This window comes from Branchiostoma belcheri, unplaced genomic scaffold (genome assembly GCF_001625305.1).
Source record: "Branchiostoma belcheri isolate BF01 breed outbred unplaced genomic scaffold, Haploidv18h27 scaffold13, whole genome shotgun sequence".
Classification (NCBI taxonomy): Eukaryota; Metazoa; Chordata; class Leptocardii; order Amphioxiformes; family Branchiostomatidae; genus Branchiostoma; species Branchiostoma belcheri.
Window position 1 is genome coordinate 319,567 of NW_017802713.1, and position 24,062 is coordinate 343,628.

At 41.8% G+C, this 24,062-nt stretch overlaps 5 protein-coding genes across 5 annotated transcripts in view; 1 reads left to right on the top strand and 4 right to left on the bottom strand.

Moving 5' to 3' along the window:
* The window catches only part of LOC109463922, an 8,156-nt gene extending 5,802 nt beyond the window's left edge, over nucleotides 1-2,354 (bottom strand). Inside the window, exons 1-2 of the mRNA XM_019760820.1 lie at nucleotides 2,291-2,354; nucleotides 1,115-1,274 (exon numbers count right to left, since the gene is read on the bottom strand). Of these exons, the coding sequence (XP_019616379.1) occupies nucleotides 1,115-1,273 (159 nt within the window). The 5' untranslated portion in view covers nucleotide 1,274; nucleotides 2,291-2,354. The remainder of the gene's footprint in view (nucleotides 1-1,114; nucleotides 1,275-2,290) is intronic.
* A 505-nt stretch (nucleotides 2,355-2,859) lies between these two features.
* LOC109463920 lies at nucleotides 2,860-10,763 on the bottom strand. Its single transcript, XM_019760818.1, has 12 exons — nucleotides 10,698-10,763; nucleotides 9,014-9,173; nucleotides 8,437-8,559; nucleotides 7,622-7,834; nucleotides 7,248-7,382; nucleotides 6,719-6,860; nucleotides 6,094-6,227; nucleotides 5,713-5,859; nucleotides 5,436-5,483; nucleotides 5,105-5,268; nucleotides 4,508-4,613; nucleotides 2,860-3,897 (listed from the first exon to the last, which is right to left on the bottom strand). Exons 2-12 carry the CDS (start codon nucleotides 9,170-9,172, stop codon nucleotides 3,676-3,678), a joined length of 1,593 nt encoding a protein of 530 aa, XP_019616377.1. The 5' UTR covers nucleotide 9,173; nucleotides 10,698-10,763; the 3' UTR covers nucleotides 2,860-3,675.
* Nucleotides 10,764-11,283: 520 nt separating this feature from the next.
* On the bottom strand, nucleotides 11,284-18,211 carry LOC109463921. The gene is made up of 11 exons (XM_019760819.1): nucleotides 17,971-18,211; nucleotides 17,413-17,535; nucleotides 16,525-16,737; nucleotides 15,683-15,817; nucleotides 15,209-15,350; nucleotides 14,539-14,672; nucleotides 14,173-14,319; nucleotides 13,892-13,939; nucleotides 13,560-13,723; nucleotides 13,004-13,109; nucleotides 11,284-12,309 (listed from the first exon to the last, which is right to left on the bottom strand). Exons 1-11 carry the CDS (start codon nucleotides 18,127-18,129, stop codon nucleotides 12,088-12,090), a joined length of 1,593 nt encoding a protein of 530 aa, XP_019616378.1. The 5' UTR covers nucleotides 18,130-18,211; the 3' UTR covers nucleotides 11,284-12,087.
* Nucleotides 18,212-20,039: 1,828 nt separating this feature from the next.
* Nucleotides 20,040-22,144, top strand: LOC109463980 (uncharacterized oxidoreductase YmfI-like). Its single transcript, XM_019760898.1, has one exon. The coding sequence runs from the start codon at nucleotides 20,362-20,364 to the stop codon at nucleotides 21,157-21,159; it is 798 nt and encodes a 265-aa protein (XP_019616457.1). The 5' UTR covers nucleotides 20,040-20,361; the 3' UTR covers nucleotides 21,160-22,144.
* Nucleotides 22,145-22,154: 10 nt separating this feature from the next.
* On the bottom strand, nucleotides 22,155-23,400 carry LOC109463981 (3-oxoacyl-[acyl-carrier-protein] reductase FabG-like). The gene has a single exon (XM_019760899.1). It carries the CDS (start codon nucleotides 23,361-23,363, stop codon nucleotides 22,569-22,571), a length of 795 nt encoding a protein of 264 aa, XP_019616458.1. The 5' UTR covers nucleotides 23,364-23,400; the 3' UTR covers nucleotides 22,155-22,568.
* Between the last annotated feature and the right edge of the window lie 662 nt (nucleotides 23,401-24,062).

A 24,062-nucleotide genomic window follows, 5' to 3' on the forward strand; every position in this document is an offset into this window, starting at 1 on the left:
AAGATGTTAACTGACATTAATATATTAAAAACTAAACCAAATCCTATTTCTCAAACAAATCACATATTGACACAGCTGAACAAATAAAAATGTGATCATGTTTATAAACTCCACTCAAAAACAATTTTTGAGAGACACTCGGGTCACGGTACTAAGCGTGATAATCTCTAATATCTCATCTGATTCTCCCAATATGTAAAGGGTCTTTACAATGACAGCATCCAACCGCACATACATAGAAACAACAATATTACACAAGAAACCAATTAATTCGGAAAATTTCTCAGTAATGTTTGAAAATTAACCTTACTAAAATATAACTGAATTTTTATTTCAGTTGTAGCCGAAAAAATATTTTTCATGCGTTTAAAGTATCGTTTTAGCACTGTAATATGTACTTATTACATGTATCTATACATTTGGATGCTATCTTGACCTTTGACCATTGTGTGAAAACAGGTCGGCCATGTTGTCTTTCTCGCCGTGAATTTTCGAGCCGTTTTTTCGAGCAAATTTCAACCGTTTTAAACATTTTACGGCCTCAAAAACTCATATAACGAGGAAAACAAGTTGTAGTTGTTATTTTCATGCGTAACATTTCTTCTGGGGATGGATTATTTTTCCGTCGAGCTGCCGAAAACTTAGCGCCATGCCGCAACCATGCGATCGGGCGCGGCCGGACGGCGGGAGTTTTACTTTGTATCGGTGAGCTTTCGCGATGTAAACAAAGACAGTCGGAGTTGTTTACATGAAAATTTTGTTGTGAAACGCCAGCGGGGTGTCAGATTTTCTACCAATGACAACGTTTTCTTTGTGGCGTCATGGCGAGATCGACAATTCATCGTCAATTCACAGGATTGTGCCGACAATGGAATTGAATAGCGGCCCGATCCGTGCAATTAGCGCTCGATCCACGCCGCCCGACCGAAGAAAATTGGAATGACGAGCACATTTATCGGGGATAAAATCCCCAATTTTGAAAACCGACCGCTAGCCGCTCGAAATTTTTGGTCGGCCCAAAAAAGGCTAGGGTCGGGGGGTTTTTCATAGGGTCGGTCGGGTAACCGGAAACACAACATTTTTTTTCCTAGGCCTTATGAGACCACCCACGTACCCGTGGATGTGGGATGGTGTGCAGCTCATCTATGGGGACATCCGGAGGTCGATGACCCCCCAGAGGCTGCAGGTGACCCACAGGGAGGGCGGAGTCACCAGTGATGGAGTGTGGTCCACACACGGCCAGGAGGAGGAGGAACTTCCACACTTGCTCCATCCTACTTGATGGTGATGATGAAGGTTTATTCAGGATAGACCCACACATAGCCTATTGCATTAGCTGAATAGTTTAATAGTATCCAGACTATCTCAACTGCTGAGTCTATTTTGTCCAGAGAGATTCGGTGGTTAAAATAAGTTTGTACACTAGCTTAATATGAATTGCAGAAACATGACAATTTAAAAAAAAAAAAATTCTAAAAAGTAACACAACATCATCATTTATCAAGGCAAGAGTTTCAAACAAGGTAGAATATTACAGACACGAAATCCTTGTGAAATTAACAAGGAGGGACAGCTCTAGAATATTTGAATAAATTAGCATAAATCAGAAGCTTTAAGCTAAGTAAAAGTTGTCTGCACTAACATATCGTAATACCAAGGAGCTTTAAATTATTTTAATAATCTAGAGCTCCTCGGCGCCTGCTTTACTTTTTAAAACAGACACACTGAAGAATTTAATCAGCAGCCATCTTGCAGGAAACTTTAAATTTGTTTGTTCTACAGGTGGCCAAAGTAAACTTAAAGGTAAAGAAACTGTCACTTAAGCTGACATAACCGCCCCGAAAAGAAAACAGATCCTTTCATTATCGACTACTACTCTTTGTCCATATTTGCGAAGCACAGAATCAGTATAACCGTACGTTGGGTCTTGCACTGACAGTATGCAAATTTGTTTTGAAAGTTAATATAGTCGTTGCTTTTGTTTCTTCCTTTAGTTACAAATGATAACTATAACACCTGCAAATCTCAGCTATGACCTATTTCAACCACCTGTCGAACAAGTCGGCTTGACCCCTGATCAAGGCCCGAGAAGTCTGTCACCGGATCACCCGGGCTTCTGACAGTTCTGACAGTTTGACTCAGCTTTTACACGCCGTTCGCTCCCAATTAACACAAACCAATGCAATAAAGTAGACTAAGATAACCACAAAACAGTTGTAAGTAAATATTTACCCCGTAAAACTAGGACAGATACGTTGTTTTGAGCAAACTTCGACAGAAGTGTACTCACCTGCAAATACTTCCACCTTCGCGCAGTCAGACTGTCTCACACCGGAGTTGATCGAGTTGGTCTCGCACCTCGATGATGATCACGTGACAATAGGCGCGAAATTTGAGTTTAGAGTTGCTGACGTTTCGATGATTTCCTGGTAGTACCCTACTTGAACGTCACATAATTTTTTGTTGTCGTGTGCCAAATGAGCCTGTACTATATCGCCCATTTGGCCAAGCGCCCATTTGGCCAAGCGCGTGTGTACTTTCCAAGCAGAGGTTGGTGGACAAGATCGTTACCATTTCTGTCGCTACCCCACCTTGATAAAAAAAACGGGATATATACATAGAAAGGTTACAATCTTCCCCACCAACCTCTGCTTGGAGAGTTAGGTGCGTGTCTACATTTTGTCTATTCTATTCTATTCTATTCTATCCCATTATAATTCAAAATAGAAATAGACCTATCCGGATCGAACACCCTGTTCTGTTTCGAACAGGTCCGTCAAAATCAGCTTGGAAAATCTAAAAGCAGAAAAATGAGCTCCTTCTTGAAATTTGGTGGCGGAAAAGAAAACATAACACTGATCACCATCTTAGAGCTTTATTCCGTTCACCAAAAATTCGACAAAATTGTTATTTTTTCACCTAACATAAAATCACCTTTAAGTATCATGTATTATCTTATGCACTCCATCTTCCAAATAAAAGTACACCCAGAAAAGCCTATATACGTACGTTTCCAGCTCCTAAGTTAGTTTTACCCTCATGGCATTATTAGTGATATTAGGCTAGACTTTTTACCAACATAAAACAATATGCATTCAAGAATGTAACATAATATGTACTACTGTGAAAAATATGGTGAGTACACATGATTTTGTGTGGGAATGTAATTCGTGTACATCAGTGATATGTACCACCAGTTGCAAGTAAAAAGAAGCTAAATTCAATGCAACATATTCAGGTACTATTTTAGGGACGATGTACTTGTCCTTTCACCGAACATATAATCTCATACACTCCATCTTCCAAATAAAACTACACCCAGAAAAGCCTATCTACGTGCGTTTGCAGCTCCTAAGTTCATTAATCCCTCATGACATAATTAGTGATAGAAGTGATTATGGTATACTTTAAACAACTTAAAACAATATACACTCAAGAGTGTAACATAATATTTACTGTGAAATATATAGTGAGTAGATATCATTTTGCGCAGGAAAGTACTAGTAATTAGTGTACATGTACATCAGTGTTACTTAATATATACATACCACCAGTTGCAAGTAAAAAGAAGCCAAATTCAATTTAACATATTCAGGTACTATCTTTGGTATGATCTACTTGTCCATAGGCATTTTTTTGTGATGACAACCGAACAACGACAACCAGTGATGCTATTTAAAGCTCAGTATGCTCTATGGCATCACCACCAAAATTTGGAACATCAATATACTGTCCAAGTTCCTTCATCCTCTCATGAAATCCGACGTCCATCTCAGGAGTCATTTCCGGTTTGATCCAGATGAGCCAGTTTTCCAGGGCGTACTCCATCCTCTCCTCCGTCAGGTCCCCAGCCTGGACCACATCTCCCTCAAGGTCCTCAACCAGCCGGTCAAAAATCTGCACACAGACGGAAAAGAGTGATAGATATATGGTCATCAAAGCATGCTCGAGATTTTGAAATTTATTTTTGGTGACACCTAACGTAGTTTCACGGACAATATCAAATAGAGCAGTATGTTATGTTTATTTGTGATAGCACCTAACCCCCTAAACAATTGGTGTCAGAAGTGGGATGCACAATATCAGAGAACGTAGAATGTCTGCAAAACAATTACATTAGATTCTATTTTTTACAATGTATCTTTCATAACTCAGGGTATGAAAAAATAGCTAATTTAAAAAAAAATAAACTTTAACAAGTATGGTTTTAGCATTTTTAGACTCTTGCATTTCAAGAACATAATTTTGTTACAGTTACACTAGATTCTATGTTTTACAGTGTATCTTTCGAGTATGAAATACTTAGCTAACTTTTAAAAATATCAAACAAATAACACAACTATGGTTTCATCATTTTTGGACTCGATCGTTTGGCAGGATTACGTACGTAAAGGTACTCTTGTACACTTAGTATACAGAGTCATGTTCTCAAAATTCAAGAGATAAATAATTGACTGAAAACTTGACTTGAATTATCACGCACACACGCGCGCGCGCACACACACACCTCTGTTGCATAGTTTTCAGTCCCATCAAGTACGGTCGTGTAGACATGAACGAATTCAGCTCTGGTCAACTGCCCTTGCTTCGTAGCCAGGTGCTCAATAATGTACCTACAAGATTAAGAGATCAGCTGCATGAAAATCAACATACCTTGCCAAACACCAGTACTTTAAACAGGAAAAGACAAGACATATTGGATAGTTCATTGCTAAAATTGGATAGAAATTTTACATTACAAATTATGGTAAAATATAAAGCGTTCACCAAATGTGGCACACACTTCATCAGCAAAACATAATGATTTTTTTTCTTTTTATGAATCCTAGAAGACATGTTATGGCTTTTGGCAGTGTAAAAGAGGACACTTACCAGAAACAACCATACAAAACATCGATGTATTCCTCTTACTACAATTGCGTTTATCTTAATCAATAGCAGCAATATAATCCACAAATATATATATATATATATATATATATATATATATATATATATATATATATATATATATATATACTTCTTCAACGTTATCCATGAGTAAGTTGTAACTGTGATTTTAGATGAAACCAGGTGTATTTTATGACCCTGAGTTGAAACTTACCGGATATCTTCAGGTGAGGTGCTGGAGTACTCAAACAGCTCTGTGTTGGAAGGCTCCTGGTTTTCAAATTCCAGTGTGTAGGCCCTGAGCGTATCCCAGTCCAAGGCTTCAACATCCTCTCTGGTAAGGTAGCCTTTAGAGTTGACATCTAAAGCCTTGAAACTCTGTGAAGATATTTCAGCACATAGAAAATATATTAACATATCATTTTTGGTGTATTCATTAGTTCGTCCTATAAAAAGTTTTATAATAAATTTAGAAATACAAAAGAAAAACTGAAACTATTTTCTTCTCTGTGCATTTCTACTTTGTTAGTTTTCTCTCTACTCACCCTTTCTGCCTTCTTCATTCGAAAGTCGTCATCATATTCAGGCATAGCCTGTGTATATAATGTACAAGAAAACAGGTTATAATTAATCTTTAACAATATTCCGGTCTATGTGATAACTTGTGTTATCACACAGGCCTCTAACGATTATTACATGGGCTTGGAAGAGTTTCAAAGAATATAATGATTTAAACATACGTATGTTTCACTTGCGCCGTGTGCTCTGCTTTCGAAAATTTGAATACCTCGGAACTAGTACATGTATGTAAAATACACTTACCACGTTGAGTACTTGAAAGATGCCATCCTTGGTAATTTTTCCATCGCTATGTTCCAGGAGGCCATACAGGCCGTGCCTCATTCCCGGCAGCTCCAAATCCATATGTCCCATGGTCATGTTTCCAAACCCTGACCAATTCCACATCACCTAGTAAACATTGTTTGGGCAATGAATACTCGTAGTCAAGAATTCCAAGGGATTTCTTTTATAAAGTTACTAGTCTGATACAATCCTTGCCTTAGATTGTTCCTGTTGCTAATAATGACGTAGTCGTACTGCTAATTACACATGTATATATAATATACACTAGTAATGCAACATAACATGTATGGGAATCTACATAAAAAGTAATAAGAACATAAAGCAAAAAAAACATCAAACCTCGAAGTCGCTGAGAGGTGTGTACTCCACTTTCTGTGTGTCACAGTCAGAGTCATCAAACTCCTCTAGCCTGGCAAACAGGATAGCCACGGCGACGTTCTTATCCCCGACTGACTCCACCTGGTGGTAGTAACCTGGGAACACACACGTGCACAGAGGCTTGGATTGGGACTATGTTATGTAGCATTTGCAGTCGTGTGACTAAGACACAATTCAGTCTGCCTACCTAAGCGCTTAGGCCAGAACTGGTTCTTCATGTGTTCCCTTCAGGCTGCACGGTCCTTAAGCCATTTGCTCAACAACCTTGAGGGACCATCCAGTATCATATACTATTTGGTCCCGCCATCGTTTGAGGGGTCTTCCTCTAGGCCTGGGGTTTTGAAAATCCTGGTGGTAGGCCCCATTTACAAAAGAGTTCTTCTCTGAAGGTCTTCTCTGAACGTGACCAAACCACCTCATCCTTTCAGTATCCATCATTATTGTGTGTGTCATGTAGCATTCGCAGTCGTGTGATTAAGACACAATTCAGTATCCACCATTATTGTGTGTGTGTATGGTGTACGTTCTGCCGACGTGCTGGTATGGTAATACTCTTCATTATTGGAGTTAAGTCGGAAACACTTACTTTTGGGTAGATAGAGACAGTCCCCTGCATTAATGGTGAAGCTAGACCAGCGCACTTTGGCGATGTTGGGGTGTTCCAGAAGATCAACCTTGTGCACATTAACGTCTGAGAACCCACCAAGCGCCCGTAATGGCTCCCAGTGCTAAAGAACAATGGCAGTAATCGTCCAACTGTATAAAACTGAACATCCATCAGACGTCTAATTGATGTTCAATCAGTATTAGACATCTAATGGATGTTCAGTCAGTATTATTTTTTCATCATAGTCATCTGGTCTTGAGAGTCGACTCTCAAGACCGGATGACTATGATAAAAAAATACACTCAGACCTTTACAAGAAGGCAAACCCATGAACTGAGGTGGTCATCTTTGGCAGATCGCTATGTAAAAGAAACTGGGAAAGGTGGCTGTCTTGAAGAGTTGATTTTTTTATATTTTGTCTGTGTATCTACACGTGTGTGTGGCACACGTATGTGACTGTTATAAATCTCGAGGTCACTCCACTTTTCGTAAAAAGAAACCCACTTGCCTTGTGTATGAGAGGTTCGTACTTGCGCTCGATCATCTTCCAGTGTTTGGTGCCGTTGTACAGACAGTTCATGGCGTTGAAGGCATCCTTGTGGAGAACGCTGCTGCCACCGTTAGAGCTCATCCATAGATCAATCTAAACCATGAAAAGATAGTCGTCCATGCATTGCTTTCGTCAAGTAGTTAAGTACTCTGTCCTGAAATATTGAGTGCTCAATGAAGCATAGAAAGCATAATGTGCCATTTTAAAGTCTTTGGCATGACTTGACTGGGGAGCTTACTACGACCTACTGAATGTAACTATACTCACTTGCCAAATTTGCCACAGGTCATATCACCTGTCTCATAATAGTTGTAATAGTACAGAACCCTTACCTCCACAAGACTCTTACGGAAGGAGCCACAGGTGAGACATGGCTGTACCAGGACTTCATGGTACATGTCGGTGGGTAACTGTGACACGGCGTACACATCTATGCCTTGGTCATGATAGGTGTCCAGGAAGTGTTCCATGGTGTCTCGTCCTACTATCCCATTTGCTCCAATCGGAAGCCTGCTTTTTTTCTCTTTTTTGCCCTCAAGACGAATCTTTTGGAACAAGAAACGTACTAATGAACGAACAGACAGTCAAGTACCAGAGACATCAACCAACTTTGAGGCGTTCAAAAACTTCTTTTCCCCAAGAGCTTCTGTTTTCCCCAAGGGCTTCTAATCATAGATCCTGGAAGGTTCTACGATCATAGCTCAACTTTTTTGTGGAAGGAGAGGGATGGGCTCCGCCTTCCAATACCGTGCCCTAGACACAGTGGATTAACAACCCACTTCCCCTACGGACTTAACAAAGGCTACGGGAATACCTTCACCCTTTTTTGATAGTAGAGTGGAACTAGTTTATGTATTGATTTTTTCAAAAGTGGTAAATCAGGTTTATCATTGTCAAGATTGTCAGGAAAAGCACAGGCATTGGTTCAATAATTAAGTTGCTAAGAAGTTTCCAGGATAAGTTGCGCGGCAATTGATAGATTCATATGAAATCCTAACCTCTGATCTTATTACTTTGAAAAGATTGTCAGCATTTCATGATAAAATAGTTTATTCCCCTGTAGAGACACATACATACAAATCTACTAGTACAAAAGCACCTTTGAAAATGTAAAGCGATATACTTAATTTGTTTTCTTCTTCTTTACCTCTAGTTTTCCGTAGTTGTCCCTCAGGTACTCATCTGTCCATAATGTGAAGGCAGGACTGTTTTTGGCTGCACCCCGCAGAATCACCGGCTTGTCATGTTTCACATATTTGTCCCAGAACTCCTATAGTTGAATAGACAAGGTGTTGTCGTAATTATACTCAAATGTATTCATGCATCTTTTACTGTAGTCTATTTGTTGCTGCTGTTTTATATTCGTAAAGTTTGTAAACGACTTGTAACAGTTACAATTCGGTTGATGAGGTCTAGATCTCCAGGATAGGGAAAATGTAACAATATTGAATTGAATTGAATTGAATTGAATTGAACTGAACTGAACTGAATTGAATTGAATATAGACGTCGACGGGTCTGCATCACTCAAGGTTCTCACCTAGAGTTTTCGACCAGTCACTCTGGTCTTTGTAGAGCTGGCCGAAACATATGGCTCTAGGTGAGTATTTACCTTTTGTGTAGGAACAAAAGTTTTACCCTTTTTTCACAGTTTTTGATAGACAAGGACCCAATGATAAAAGAGATAATGTATAGGAGATTGAAACAAAAGACCCAGTCACGTACCCGTGGATGTGGGATGGTGTGCAGCTCATCTATGGGGACATCCGGAGGTCGATGACCCCCCAGAGGCTGCAGGTGACCCACAGGGAGGGCGGAGTCACCAGTGATGGAGTGTGGTCCACACACGGCCAGGAGGAAGAGGAACTTCCACACTTGCTCCATGCTTATTCAACACGGAACAAACAATGAAGAACAGTAAACACGAAAAAACAGTTACCTAAGCAACTGGCTATGATTTTGCAAACGGTCAGAAGTTTCAGGTTGTATCGACTGCCTTTCGCCAATGACACTAGTGAGCTCTCAATTTAGCAGGTTTATAAACACGAACTATTCATTGGTACGCAAATATAGTGGAGACAGATTTTTTATCGTTCAATAGGAAACAAAAGTTAAAGTTAACTAACGTCTGACCATTTCCAAAATCATATAAAGTGCTTAATATTAGTAACTGTTTTTTGCGTATCTTATTATCTGGATGTTAACCTTCACCGACGAATGAAGCACGTTACATATGCTTTTTTTTATACGATATGACTGTTTAAGTCAATAACCTGGCTCTAAATTGTAACTTGTTAGAGCATTCAGACGCGAAAATCAGTAGCCATCTTGCCGTTGTGAAGTGTTTTGTTGTTTTATGCTTGTTCTACAGGTGCACAGGAAACTGTAGAAAATGTCATCCCGAAAGAAAACAGGTTCTGAGATCCGGCACGGGCCTTTCGTAGTCTCCACCAGACTCCTTTGCAGGCTGAATAAATGGTAGGCATCGGCCTAAAATTGGGATTTAATTACCCGGAGGAGTTGGCCCGCCAGAGAGGGCAATTTGCATACAGGCAAAGGAGTCTGGTGGAGACTAGGCCTTTCGCACGGCGGACTGAACTGTCACCGAGCCATGTGTACCCATAAGCAGTGGGGGTAACCTGGGTACCATCGCCTATTGTCCTTTCCACTGGGTTCATTTCTGTGACAGCGCTTTGCCCGGACTGGCCACTTGTACCTCCCATGTGGAGATTTCTAAGAAGCCTTCAAATCAAACCCATTTTAAGGTTAAACCTCCTTCCCGAAACTAGTTTGCTCACGATTACGAGGCACAGAATCAGTATTATTGTTTGCTCTTGCATCACAAGCACGCATTTTGTTTCGAAAGCTAATATAGTTGTTTCTTCAGAAGCAAATGATAACACCTGCAACATGAGCTTTGTGTATGACGATTACAACCACCTGTCGAACAAGTCGATTTGACCGGGTTTACGGAAAAGGCTGGGGACCCGGCCTCGGCTATCTAGCTGGGCTGGCTACGTAAGCTGATGACTAGCAACTTCAGATTACATAACCAGATAGCCCCCATTTTTAGAATGCCCATTTTTGAGAATACCCATCATTTGTGAGGATATGAATGGGGGTATCTGAGTAGCCTGACGTGCTAGCCAGCCCAGGTAGACAGGTGAGACATAGGACACAGCCCAGTCGTTTCCGTAAACCTGTCAGAGAGTAGTCTGCACTGTGTCAGACAGTTTGACTCGCGTCTTTTACAAAAGTTAACGCAAAGAAGACCAATAGCACTTACATAACCGCAAAACAGTTGTAAGCAAACCTTTTCTACGTAAAACAGGGACATGAACGTAAATAAAGTTAGAGACAAAGATTGAGGAAAGTTCACTGAAGAAATCATCAACAGAAGGGTCCTCACCTGCAAACCTCCGCCTTCGCGCAAGTCACAATAATGTTTCACACCGGAGTTCGTCTCACACTGCCGATTTCAAGTTGTTCATGTGACACAGGGCGCGAAATTTGAGTTTGAAGAGTCGTTTAGAATCGTTTCTCCCTGCCCTACGTGTGTGTTCTATAACGTGCATGTCTGCTTTAAGTTAGTCTTTTCAGCGAGAAATCACAAGGCCATTTTACCTTATCCTGCTGCTCCCCAAACAAATTTGCGGAGCATTGAAGGTAAACATTATGTATTTGCATTGCAATGTTACATACATATCCAGTGTTATAGATAGAAATACATAACCCAACGGAGAGGGGATATGAGACTGTAATGTTGGTCATTTAGTCAAGCACACCGGGTCTGTTGGGTTCTTTAAGGTGCATGTCTGCATTTTGTCTATTCTATTCTATTCTATTCTATTCTATTCTATTTGATAGACCGATCCAGGTCGAACGCATCGAGCCCCCTGTTCTATTTCGAACACCTCCGTGAAAATCTAAAAGCAGCAAAATGAGGGACGTCTTGAAATTTGGTGGCGAAAAAGGAACACAACACTGATCACCATCATATAGCTTTATTTCATTCACCTAAATTTCGAAAAAAAATTGATTACTTTCACCGAACATATAATCACCTCTAAGTATCATGCATTATCTTATGCAGCCCATATTCTAAATAAAAGTACACCCAGAAAAGCCTATCTTCATGTACGTACGTTTGCAGCTCCTCAGTTGATTTTGCCCTCATGGCATTATTAGTGATATTAGGCTAGACTTGTACCAACATAAACAATATACATTCAAGAATGTAACATAATATGTACTGTGAGAAATATAGTGAGTACACATAATTTTGTGTGTGAAAGTAATTAGTTTATATCAGTGATATGTACCACCAGTTGCAAGTAAAAAGAAGCTAAATTCAATGCAACATATTCAGGTACTATTTTAGGTACGATGTACTTGTCCTTTCACCGAACATATAATCTCATACACTCCATCTTCCAAATAAAACTACACCCAGAAAAGCCTATCTACGTGCGTTTGCAGCTCCTAAGTTCATTAATCCCTCATGACATCATTAGTGATAGAAGTGATTATGGCATACTTTAACCAACTTAAAACAATATACACTCAAGAATGCGACATAATATTTACTGTGAAATATAAAGTGAGTACTTATTATTTTGCGTAGGAAAGTAATTAGCTAGTGTACATCAGTGTTACTTATTTACGTACCACCAGTTGCAAGTAAAAAGAAGCTAAATTCAATGTAACAAGTTCAGGTACTATTTTTGGTATTATGTACTTGTCTAACGCGTTTTCTTGTGATGACAACCGAACAATGATATGTTTGAATACCAGTGAAGCTAAAGCTCAGTATGCTCTATAGCATCACCGCCAAAATTTGGAACATCAATATACTGTCCAAGTTCCTTCATCCTCTCATAAAATCCCACGTCCATCTCCGGAGTCATCTCCGGTTCGTCCCGGATGAGCCAGTTTTCCAGGGCGTACTCCATCCTCTCCTCCGTCAGGTCCTGAGCATGGACTACATCTCCATCAAGGTCCTCAACCAGCCGGTCAAAAATCTGCACACAGACGGAAAAGAGTAATGACAGGTATCATAAAGGCATACTTGGGGCTCAAACGTATTATTGGTGGCGCCTAACCCAAAAATAGAGGTGCACAGGACAAAAATCAGTGCACATTATCAGATAAAGCAGTTTATTTTGGTGGCACCTAACCCCCTAAACAATTGGTGTCAGAAGTGGGATGCACAATATCAGAGAAAGTAGAAAATCTGCAAAACAATTACATTAGATTTTATTTTTTACAATCTATCTTTCGAACCTCAGGGTACGAAAAGCTATAGCTAATTTCTAAAAAATCTTAAACCTTTACAAGTAACACAACTATGGTTTTATCATTTTTAGACTCTTGCATTTCAAGAACATAATTTTGTTATAATTACACCAAGCACAGTTGGGGCATCATCACTAGAAAGCTTTAAACAACTCCTGCAATCATATGTGCAAAGATTGAGTGTAACAATTCGTTCTGTGTGATATTGGTAGTTGCCGCCGCGCCGCTTGCCTGCGAAGCTGGTGTGTTACGCCGAAGGGCGGTTATACCGGCTATACCGACTCTGTATACTAAGTGTACAATAGTACAATAGTACCTTTATGTACGTAATCCTGTTAAACGAAATCAGTTACAATACTTGAACTATCACACACACACACACACACACACACACACACACACACACACACACACACACACCTCTGTTGCATAGGTTTCAGTCCCATGAAGTACGGTCGTGTAGAGATGAACGAATTCGGCTCTGGTCATCTTGCCATTATCCTTAGCCAGCAGCTCCATAATGTACCTACAAGATTAAGAGATCAGGAAAATCAACATACCTTGCCAAACACCAGTATTTTAAACAGGAAAAGACAAGACATATTGGACAGTTCATTGCTAAAATTGGATAGAAATTTTACATTACAAATTATGGTAAAATATGAAGTCACCAAATGTACGTGGCACACACTTCATCAGCACAAAACATAACACTTTTTCACACATGATTTTTTTCTTTTTATAAATCCTAGAAGACATATTATGGCTTTTGGCAGTGTAAAAGAGGACACTTACCAGAAACAACCATACAAAACATCGATGTTTTCCTCTTACTACAATTGCGTTTATCTTAATCAATAGCAGCAATATGGTCCACAAATATATATACATATTTCTTCAACGTTATCCATGAGTCAGTTATAACTGTAATTTTAGATAAAATTGGTGTATTTTATGACCCTGAGTTGAAGCTTACCGGATCTCATCAGGTGAGTTGATGGAGTATTCATACAGCTCTGTGTTGGAAGGATTCGAGATTTCGAATTCCAGTGCGTAGGCCCTGAGCGCATCCCAGTCCAAGGCTTCAACATCCTCCCTGGTGAGGTAGCCTTTAGAGTTGACATCTATAGCCTTGAAACTCTGTCAAGATATTTCAGCCACATAGAAAATATATTAACATATCATTTTTGGTGTATTCATTAGTTCGTCCTATAAAAAGTTTTATAATAAATTTAGAAATACAAAAGACAAACTGAAACTATTTTCTTCTCTGTGCATATCTACTTTGTTAGTTTTCTCTCTACTCACCCTTTCTGCCTTCTTCATTCGAAAGTCGTCATCATATTCAGGTATAACCTGTGTATATAATGTACAAGAATACAGGTTATAATTCATCTTTAACAATGTTCCGGTCCATGTCATAACTTGTGTTACTACACACTCAGGCGTCTAACGATTATTACATGGGTTTGAAAGAGTTTCAAAGAATATAATGATTCAAACATACGTATGTTTCACTTGCGCCGTGTGCTCTGCTTTCGAAAATTTGAATACCTCGGAATTAGTACATGTATGTAAAATACACTTACCACGTTGAGTACTTGTAAGATGCCATCCTTGGTAATTTTTCCATCGCTATGTTCCAGGAGGCCATACAGGTCGTGCCTTATTCCCGGCATCTCCAAATCCATACATCCCATGGTCATGTTTCCAAACCCTGACCAATTCCACATCACCTAGTAAACATTGTTTGGGCAATGAATAGTCAGTGAATAGTCAAAATGCCGAGGGATGTCTTTTATAAAGTTACTTGTCTGATACAACACTTATATTGTACCTGTTACTAAAAAATGACGTAGTCGTACTGCTGATTACACATGCATGTATGTATGTATAATAAACTGTAATGCAAAATTACATGGGACTCTAAACAACAATTCAGGAAATTAACAAACCTCGAAGTCGCTGAGAGGTGTGTACTCCACCTTCTGTGTGTCACAGTCAGAGTCATCAAACTCCTCTAGCCTGGCAAACAGGATAGCCACGGCGACGTTCTTATCCCCGACTGACTCCACCTGGTGGTAGTAACCTGGGAACACACACGTGCACAGAGGCTTGGATTGGGACTATGTTATGTAGCATTTGCAGTCGTGTGACTAAGACACAATTCAGTCTGCCTGCCTAAGTGCTTAGGCCAGAACTGGCCCATTGGTCCTCTTCATTTTTCCCTTCAGGTTGCACGGTCCTTAAGCCTTTTGCTCAACAACCTTGAGGGACCATCCAGTATCATATACTATTTGGTCCCGCCATCGTTTGACGGGTCTTTCTCTAGGCCTGGGGATGTGGAAATCCTGGTGGTAGGCCCCATTTACAAAAGGGTCTGGGGTCTTCTCTGAACGTGATCAAACCACCTCAGCCTTTCAGTATCCATCATTATTGTGTGTGTTATGTATCATTCGCAGTCGTGTGACTAAGACACAATTCAGTATCCACCATTATTGTGTGTGTGTGTGTGTGTGTGTGTGTGTGTGTGTGTGTGTGTGTGTGTGTACGTTCTGCCGACGTACTGGTAGGTAATATTCTTCATGAATGGGGTTATTATTTAATTAAGTTGGAAACACTTACTTTTGGGTACATACAGACAGTCCCCTGCATGAGTGGTGAAGTTAGACCAGCGCACTTTGGCGATGTTGGGGTGTTCCAGAAGATCAACCTTGTGCACATTAACGTCTGAGAACCCACCATGCGCCCGTGACGGCTCCCAGTGCTAAAGAACAATGGTAGTAATCGTTCAACTGAACAAAAGTAAACATCCGTTAGACTCTCAAGACCAGATGACTACGATGAAAAAAATACACTCAAACCTTCACAAGGAGGCAAACCCAGGAACCAAGGTAGGGCAGTCTTCTTGGAACGGTGGCCATCTTTGGCAGATATCGCAATGGGAAAAACTGACCTGGGAATGGTGGCTGTCTTGAAGAGTTGTTTTCTATTTTTTTCTATTTTGTCTGTGTATCTACGCATGTGTTCGTGTCACACGTATGTGACTGTAATATATCTCGAGTTCACTCCACTTTTCGTAAAAAGAAACCCACTTGCCTTGTGTATGAGAGGTTCGTACTTGCGCTCGATCAGTTTCCAGTGTTTGGTGCCGTTGTACAGACAGTTCATGGTGTTTAAGGGATCCTTGTGGATAACGCTGCTGCTACCGTTAGAGCTCATCCATAGATAGATCTAAACCATGAAAAGATAGTCGCCCTGTAAGTCGTCCATGCATTGCGTTCGTCAAGTAGTAGAGTAGTTAATGGTGTTAAGAACTAATCTTCAAGCAGATAATACGGTGGCAATGCAGTATCCATTAGTCATAGTGTCCGCTAATGGATACTCTTCCGGCCAATGGATGCAACCTTGCCACGAGCTGCTTGCCACCATATATCTGTTTGCAGATTAGTCAAGAATATAGTTCTTGTTATGCAGTCATTTTCTCGTTGCTTTTTAGCTTTAATGAGTAGGAAAGACGCGTATGTATCACTGTCAGTCCATCGAGAAAATTCCATTAAAAATATTGCTGATAACTTAGTATCCGTCTTTTAAGTACATGTACGTCTTAATCATTCTAGTTAAAGTTGAAGTCTTTCCTGCACCAGATGATACACAGGGCGGTGCATTTGAGCCACACGTACAGTTGTGCAACCACTGCAACAGGGGGCTAGTCCACTGGTAGTGGTGACGCTGTGTCCAAGTCCCATACTCTTTCCCAAAATACTGTATTGAGTGCTCAATGAAGCATAGAAAGCATAATGTACCATTTTTAAGTCTTTGACATGACTCGACTGGGGCATAACTACGACCCACTGAATGTAACTATACTCACTTGCCAAATTTGCCACAGGTCATATCACCTGTCTCATAGTAGTTGTAAAACCTTACAGAACCCTTACCTCCACAAGACTCTTACGGAAGGAGCCACAGGTGAGACAAGGCTGTACCAGGACTTCATGGTACATGTCGGTGGGTAACTGTGAAATGACGTACACATCTACGTCTTGGTCATGATAGGTGTCCAGGACGTGTTCCATGGTGTCTCGTCCTACTATGCCATTTACTCCAATCGGAATCCCGCTTTTTTTCTCTTTTTTGCCGTCAAGACGAATCTTTTGGAACAAGAAACGTACTAATGAACGAACAGACAGTCAAGTACCAGAGATATCAACCAACTTTGAGGCGTTTAAAAACTTCTTTTCCCCAACAGCTTCTGTTTTCCCCAAGAGCTTCTAATCCTAGATCCTGGAAGGTTATACGATCATAGCTCAACTTTTTTGTGGAAGAAGAGGGATGGGCTCCGCCTTCCAATACCGTGCCCTAGACACAGTGGATTAACAACCAACTTCCCCTACGGACTTAAAAAAGGCTACGGGAATACCTTCACCCTTTTTTGATAGTAGAGTGGAACTAGTTTATGTATTGATTTTTTCAAAAGTGGTAAATCAGGTTTATCATTGTCAAGATTGTCAGGAAAAGCACAGGCATTGGTTCAATACTTAAGTTGCTAAGAAGTTTCCAGGATAAGTTGCGCGGCAATTGATACCTCACCTCACCTCACCGGTCCCATAGCAGTCTGTCCTGCCGTCGGGGCAACTAAACTGTCCACAATTGATACGATTCATATGAAATCCTAACCTCTGATCTTATTACTTTGAAAAGATTGTCAGCATTTCATGATAAAATAGTTTATTCCCCTGTAGAGACACATACATACAAATCTACTAGTACAAAAGCACCTTTGAAAATGTAAAGCGATATACTTAATTTGTTTTCTTCTTCTTTACCTCTAGTTTTCCGTAGTTGTCCCTCAGGTACTCGTCTGTCCATAATGTGAAGGCAGGACTGTTTTTGGCGGCACCCCGCAGAATCACCGGCTTGTCATGTTTCACATACTTGTCCCAGAATTCCTACAGTTGGATAGACATGGTGTTGTCGTAATTATACTCAAATGTATTCATGCATCTTTTACTGTAGTCTATTTGTTGCTGCTGTTTTATATTCGTTAAGTTTGTAAACGACTTGTAACAGTTACAATTCGGTTGATGAGGTCTAGATCTCCAGGATAGGGATATTGTAACCATATTGAATTGAATTGAATTGAATTGAATTGAATATAGACGTCGACGGGTCTGCATCAATCAAGGTTCTCACCTAGAGTTTTCGACCAGTCACTCTGGTCTTTGTAGAGCTGGCCGAAAAATATGGCTCTAGGTGAGTATTTACCTTTTGTGTTGGAACAAAAGTTTTACCCTTTTTTCACAATTTTTGATAGACAAGGACCCAATGATAAAAGAGATAATGTATGTGTATAGGAGATTGAAACAAAAGACCCAGTCACGTACCCGTGGATGTGGGATGTTGTGCAGCTCATCTATGGGGACATCCGGAGGTCGATGACCCCCCAGAGGCTGCAGGTGACCCACAGGGAGGGCGGAGTCACCAGTGATGGAGTGTGGTCCACACACGGCCAGGAGGAGGAGGAACTTCCACACTTGCTCCATGCTTATTCAACACGGAACAAACAATGAAGCACATTAAACACGAAAAAACAGTTACCTAAGCAACTGGCTATGATTTTGCAAACGGTCAGAAGTTTCAGGTTGTATCGACTGCCTTAAGCCAGTGACACTAGTGAGCTCTCAATTTAGCAGGTTTATAAACACGAACTATTCATTGGTACGCAAATATAGTGGAGACAGATTTTTTATCGTTCAATGGGAAACAAAAGCTGAAGTTAACTAACGTCTGACCGTTTCCAAAATCATATAAAGTGCTTAATATTAGTAACTGTTTTTGCGTATCTTATTATCAGGATGTTAACCTTCACCGACGAATGACGTACGTTACATATGTTTTATAAGATGTGACTGTTTAAGTCAATAACCTGGCTCTAAATTGTAACTTGTTAGAGCATTCAGACACGAAAATCAGTAGCCATCTTGCCGTTGTGAAGTGTTTTGTTGTTTTATGCTTGTTCTACAGGTGCACAGGAAACTGTAGAAAATGTCATCCCGAAAGAAAAAAGGTTCTGAGATCCGGCACGGGCCTTTCGTAGTCTCCACCAGACTCCTTTGCAGGCTGAATAAATGGTAGGCATCGGCCTAAAATTGGGATTTAATTACCCGGAGGAATTGGCCGGCCAGAGAAGGCAATTTGCATACAGGCAAAGGAGTCTGGTGGAGACTAGGCCTTTCGCACGGCGGACTGAACTGTCACCGAGCCATGTGTTCCCATAAGCAGTGGGGGTAACCTGGGTACCATCGCCTATTGTCCCTTTCCACTGGGTTCATTTCTGTGTCAGCGCTTTGCCCGGACTGGCCACTTGTACCTCCCATGTGGAGATTTCTAAGAAGCCTTCAAATCAAACCCATTTTAAGGTTAAACCTCCTTCCCGAAACTAGTTTGCTCACGATTACGAGGCACAGAATCAGTATTATTGTTTGCTCTTGCATCACAAGCACGCATTTTGTTTCGAAAGCTAATATAGTTGTTTCTTCAGAAGCAGATGATAACACCTGCAACATGAGCTTTGAGTATGACGATTACAACCACCTGTCGAACAAGTCGATTTGACCGGGTTTACGGAAAAGGCTGGGGACCCGGCCTCGGCTATCTAGCTGGGCTGGCTACGTAAGCTGATGACTAGCACCTTCAGATTACATAACCAGATAGCTCCCATTTTTAGAATGCCCATTTTTGAGAATACCCATCATTTGTGAGGATATGAATGGGGGTATCTGAGTAGCCTGACGTGCTAGCCAGCCCAGGTAGACAGAAGAGACCTAGGACACAGCCCAGTCGTTTCCGTAAACCTGTCAGAGAGTAGTCTGCACTGTGTCAGTTTGACTCGCGTCTTTTACAAAAGTTAACGCAAAGAAGACCAATGCGCTTACATAACCGCAAAACAGTTGTAAGCAAACCTTTTCTACGTAAAACAGGGACATGAACGTAAAGAAAGTTACAGACAAAGATTGAGGAAAGTTCACAAGAAATCATGGACAGAAGGGTCCTCACCTGCAAACCTTCGCCTTCGCGCAAGTTACAATAATGTTTCACACCGGAGTTCGTCTCACACTGCCGCTTCAAGTTGTTCATGTGACACAGGGCGCGAAATTTGAGTTTGAAGAGTCGTTTAGAATCGTTCTTCCTGCCCTACGTGTGTGTTCTATAACGTGCATGTCTGCTTCATGTCTCAGTCTTTTCAGCGCGAGCTCGAGATCATGAGGCCATTTAACCTTATCCTGCTGTCCTCAATAATTGTTGGGAATCATTGAAGGTAAACATTATGCATTTGCTTTGCAAATATTACCTATCTAATATTTAGATAAAATAGATTGCCTGTGCGTTCATGTGTAAGAGGGATGGTATACTTACATTACTCAGGTCATTATTTGCAACTCCATCTTGGCCTGCCACAGGCCTGGCCTGCCACACAGAACAGTACATGTATGTACCAAAGGTCATTTATCGTCCTCCTTACATAAATTATAGCGACTCGATCTTGTACATCTTCATCCAACACCGTACAAACCTCAGTACATTCTTCGTGCTACCTTTGTAATTATCCTTTGGGCATCAGTTTGACTATGGAATGGAGTAGTACTTATCTTCATAAATAAGATGACCCTTGGAGTCAAAGAACAGGCGAGGACAACAAAGGTCGATTATTGCCCCACTTACATAAATTATAGCGACTCCATTTGGGCCATTTCCCCACACGGCACAAACTGAACATGTCGCACAGCAAGACCGCTCTCGTCACCGGTGGGACCCGAGGAATCGGCTACGGTATAGCCGAGGAGCTCGCCTCTGTCGGCTACGATCTTGTTCTAGGCTACCGACAGAACCAAGAACGTGCCCAAGACGCCAAAGCACACCTGGAGGGAACGTACAAGGTGCGCGTGTTTCTGGTTGGAGGCACGACAGAAGAAGAAGCCACAGTGGACGCTTACTTCTCCTGTATCGACCAGAACTTCGGCGGTAAGCTGAACGCGCTCGTCCACAACGCCGGTGGCTACTGGGGAGGCATCGCCGCCGGCAAACCAGACGCTAACGGCAGCTGGTTCCAGGGTTGGGAGGCGTACGAATACTACCAGGGCATGTACCCCAAATGTTTCATCAGGCTCGTGGAAAAGGCGGTCACCCGGATGGAGGACGAGCGAGGGTACATCGTCGCCGTGTCTTCTCCTGGGTGCAACAATAACCAAAGCCCCCACCTCAACTACATCATGCCTGGCATCTCCAAGTCCAGTATGGAGTACCTGGTCCGCCACTACGCCAAGCAGCTGGCTCCCAGAAGGATCACCTGTAACGTCATCATTCCGGGGTTCGCCAAAACCGAGGCCTGGGACCCGATGCTGGAGAACTTCGGCGCGGATCGGGTAGATGGGATGGTGAAGTCGTACGGCATGAAGCGGTGGAGCGATCCGCGGGAGTACGGCGGGGTCGTGGCGTTCCTGTGCTCGGAAAAGGCGGCGTTCGTCACCGGGGTTACCCTACCCGTGGACGGAGGGTTCCACCTGGGAAAGTAACTGATCCTGGAAGAAGTAGTTGCATAAATTATGCCACCCGAACTGCACAGGAAAGTTCTGACGACTTACAGCGGTCAGACTGCCTATTGGCAATTAAAAATGACTGTAGTAACCAGTTCCACCCGGGAAGGTAACTGATCAAATCTAGTTATAATGAAGAAGAGTATCTTAAAATAAACGAACGTCTAAGAACTATCATCACCAAACTAGAAATCAGCTGTCATGCACTCCGTATCGAATCAGGACGGCACAACCGCACACCTCTGGAGCAAAGAATTTGTCAATTTTGTAGCTTGAACAAGGTAGAAGATGAAGTCCACTTTGTCGTACATATGTAATATACGTGACACAATTTCTGCCACCTCGACTGCACAGAAAAGGTCTGTCGACTTCAAAGAGTCCGTCAGACTGGCTATTGGCAAGTAGAATGTCTGTAATTGTAGCAACGTGCAATGTCAATACAACCATGAACAGGCTATTTTGTTGTTAGTATATAATTGATGAAACGTGTTTTTTTGGATTCCCACTGTATATCTAAACTTGCAAAGAGATAGTAACATCTCCAAGGAAAAGCGTATAGAACACTTGTAACACAAAACTCGATATCTTGTGATACCAGTATGTTGAACTACAACAAAATAAAGCATCCATATACTATATCTAAGTTGCTTTTAAATGTTTGTTTTATTTCTATCTCTGCATGGTAACTTCAACATTACACACAATAAAACATCCCTGCATTGCCGTACAGGTATCTGGAGGTTCATATAAACACCATAAAAGTGGAGATTTGGTGACATATCTCGATAAAAGAGCCCATCCTCTTTAGGGTCAAATCGTTATACATGCAATTCAAAATCTCACAAAACGTTCACAGCGGGTACTTCTAGTGCTTATACAGTATTGCAAATCTGCACGTGTGTTGAGTACCCACCCCCTTTGAAGTGTTAATGAACAATGATGAAGCAATACAAATGTTTGACCAGGGGGGGGGGGGGGGTTAGGTGAGACCTCTTGCTCTGGCTAGATAAATAAGTTATATATTACTTTTGCCCGGTGTCCCTAAGAGAGCTTAACTACAATTCTCATCTTGTATCAAGGCTGCTGAAGATGATGACATTTTTTATGATCAGAGTCTTTTTAAACTCATTTAGAAATTCTTAATGGCCGCACCGAACGTTATATTTCCACCATCAAAAAGAAGCAAGAAGAAGCCGAATTCACTTACGTACTAACCCAATAGTAATCGTGCTAAGTTGACGATATCATACCCATACTGTACTTGTAAACCATTCTTATGTTGTGACCTATTATTGTACTTAACCCAGTGGATACATATGTACAACAAAGGTCTTCATTCGTGTACTGAACCGGCTACGATATAATATAGAGTCCAACTTCTTCTAGGATCAGTTGAGGTGTAACCCGCCGTCCACGGGTAGAGCTACTCCCGTGACGAACGCTGCCTTTTCCGAGCAGAGGAACGCCACAACGCCACCGACTTCACGTGGTGATCCCCACCGCTTCATGCAGAGAGAAGTCACCATCCCCTCGACTTGATCCGCTCCCCTCTCTTCCAAAACTGGCCCCCAGGCCTCGGTTTTTGTGAACCCAGGGATGATGACGTTACAGGTGATCCGCCTCGGGGCCAGCTGCTTGGCGTAGTGCCTGACCAGGTACTCCACGCTTGCTTTCGATATACCCGGGCTTACGTAGCTGAGGTGGGGGCTTTGGTTATTGTTGCACCCAGGAGAAGACACGGCGACGATGTACCCTCGCTCGTCCTCCATCCGGGTGACCGCCTTTTCCACGAGCCTGATGAAACATTTGGGGTACATGCCCTGGTAGTATTCGTACGCCTCCCAGCCTTGGAACCAGCTGCCGTTGGCGTCAGGTTTGCTCGGGGGATGGCCTCCCCAGTAGCCACCGGCGTTGTGGACGAGCGCGTTCAGCTTACCGCCGAAGTTCTGGTCGATACAGGAGAAGTAAGCGTCCACTGTGGCTTCTTCTTCTGTCGTGCCTCCAACCAGAAACACGCGCACCTTGTACGTTCCCTCCAGGTGTGCTTTGGCGTCTTGGGCACGTTCTTGGTTCTGTCGGTAGCCTAGAACAAGATCGTAGCCGACAGAGGCGAGCTCCTCGGCTATACCGTAGCCGATTCCTCGGGTCCCACCGGTGACGAGAGCGGTCTTGCTGTGCGACATGTTCAGTTTGTGCCGTGTGGGGAAAATGGCCCAAATGGAGTCGCTATAATTTATGTAAGTGGGGCAATAATCGACCTTTGTTGTCCTCGCCTGTTCTCCAAGGGTCATCTTTTATGAAGATAAGAACAACTTCATTCCATAGTCAAACTGATGCCAAAAGGATAATTACAAACGTAGCACGAAGAATGTACTGAGGTTTGTACGGTGTTGGATAAAGATGTACAAGATAGAGTCGCTATAATTTATGTAATTCGGTAAATGACATTTGGTACATACATGCTAAGATGGAGTTTCAAATAATGACCTGAGTAATGTAAGCATTATAGCCTCCCCACACATACAGGATCGCACAGACAATATTTTTTTATCTTAACACTACATAGGGTAACATAGCTTAAGCTTGTTCAGGAGCTTTGTGCCGTGTGGGGAAAATGGAGTCGCTATAATTCATGTAAGTGGGGCAATAATCGACCTTTGTCGTCCCTGCCCTAGATAGATCCAAAGGTCATCTCTTACAAGTGACCACATGTTTGAAGATAAGAACAATCTCATTTTATTTCATGCAAACTCATGCCCAGAGGATAATTGCAAGCAGAGGCGGCGGCACGAAATTTTGACTGGGGGGGCGAGATTTTCTCCCATGTACACTATCTTTGCGAGCGCCGAAGGCGCGAGGCGTCGCGCCGAGGCGCGACGTTA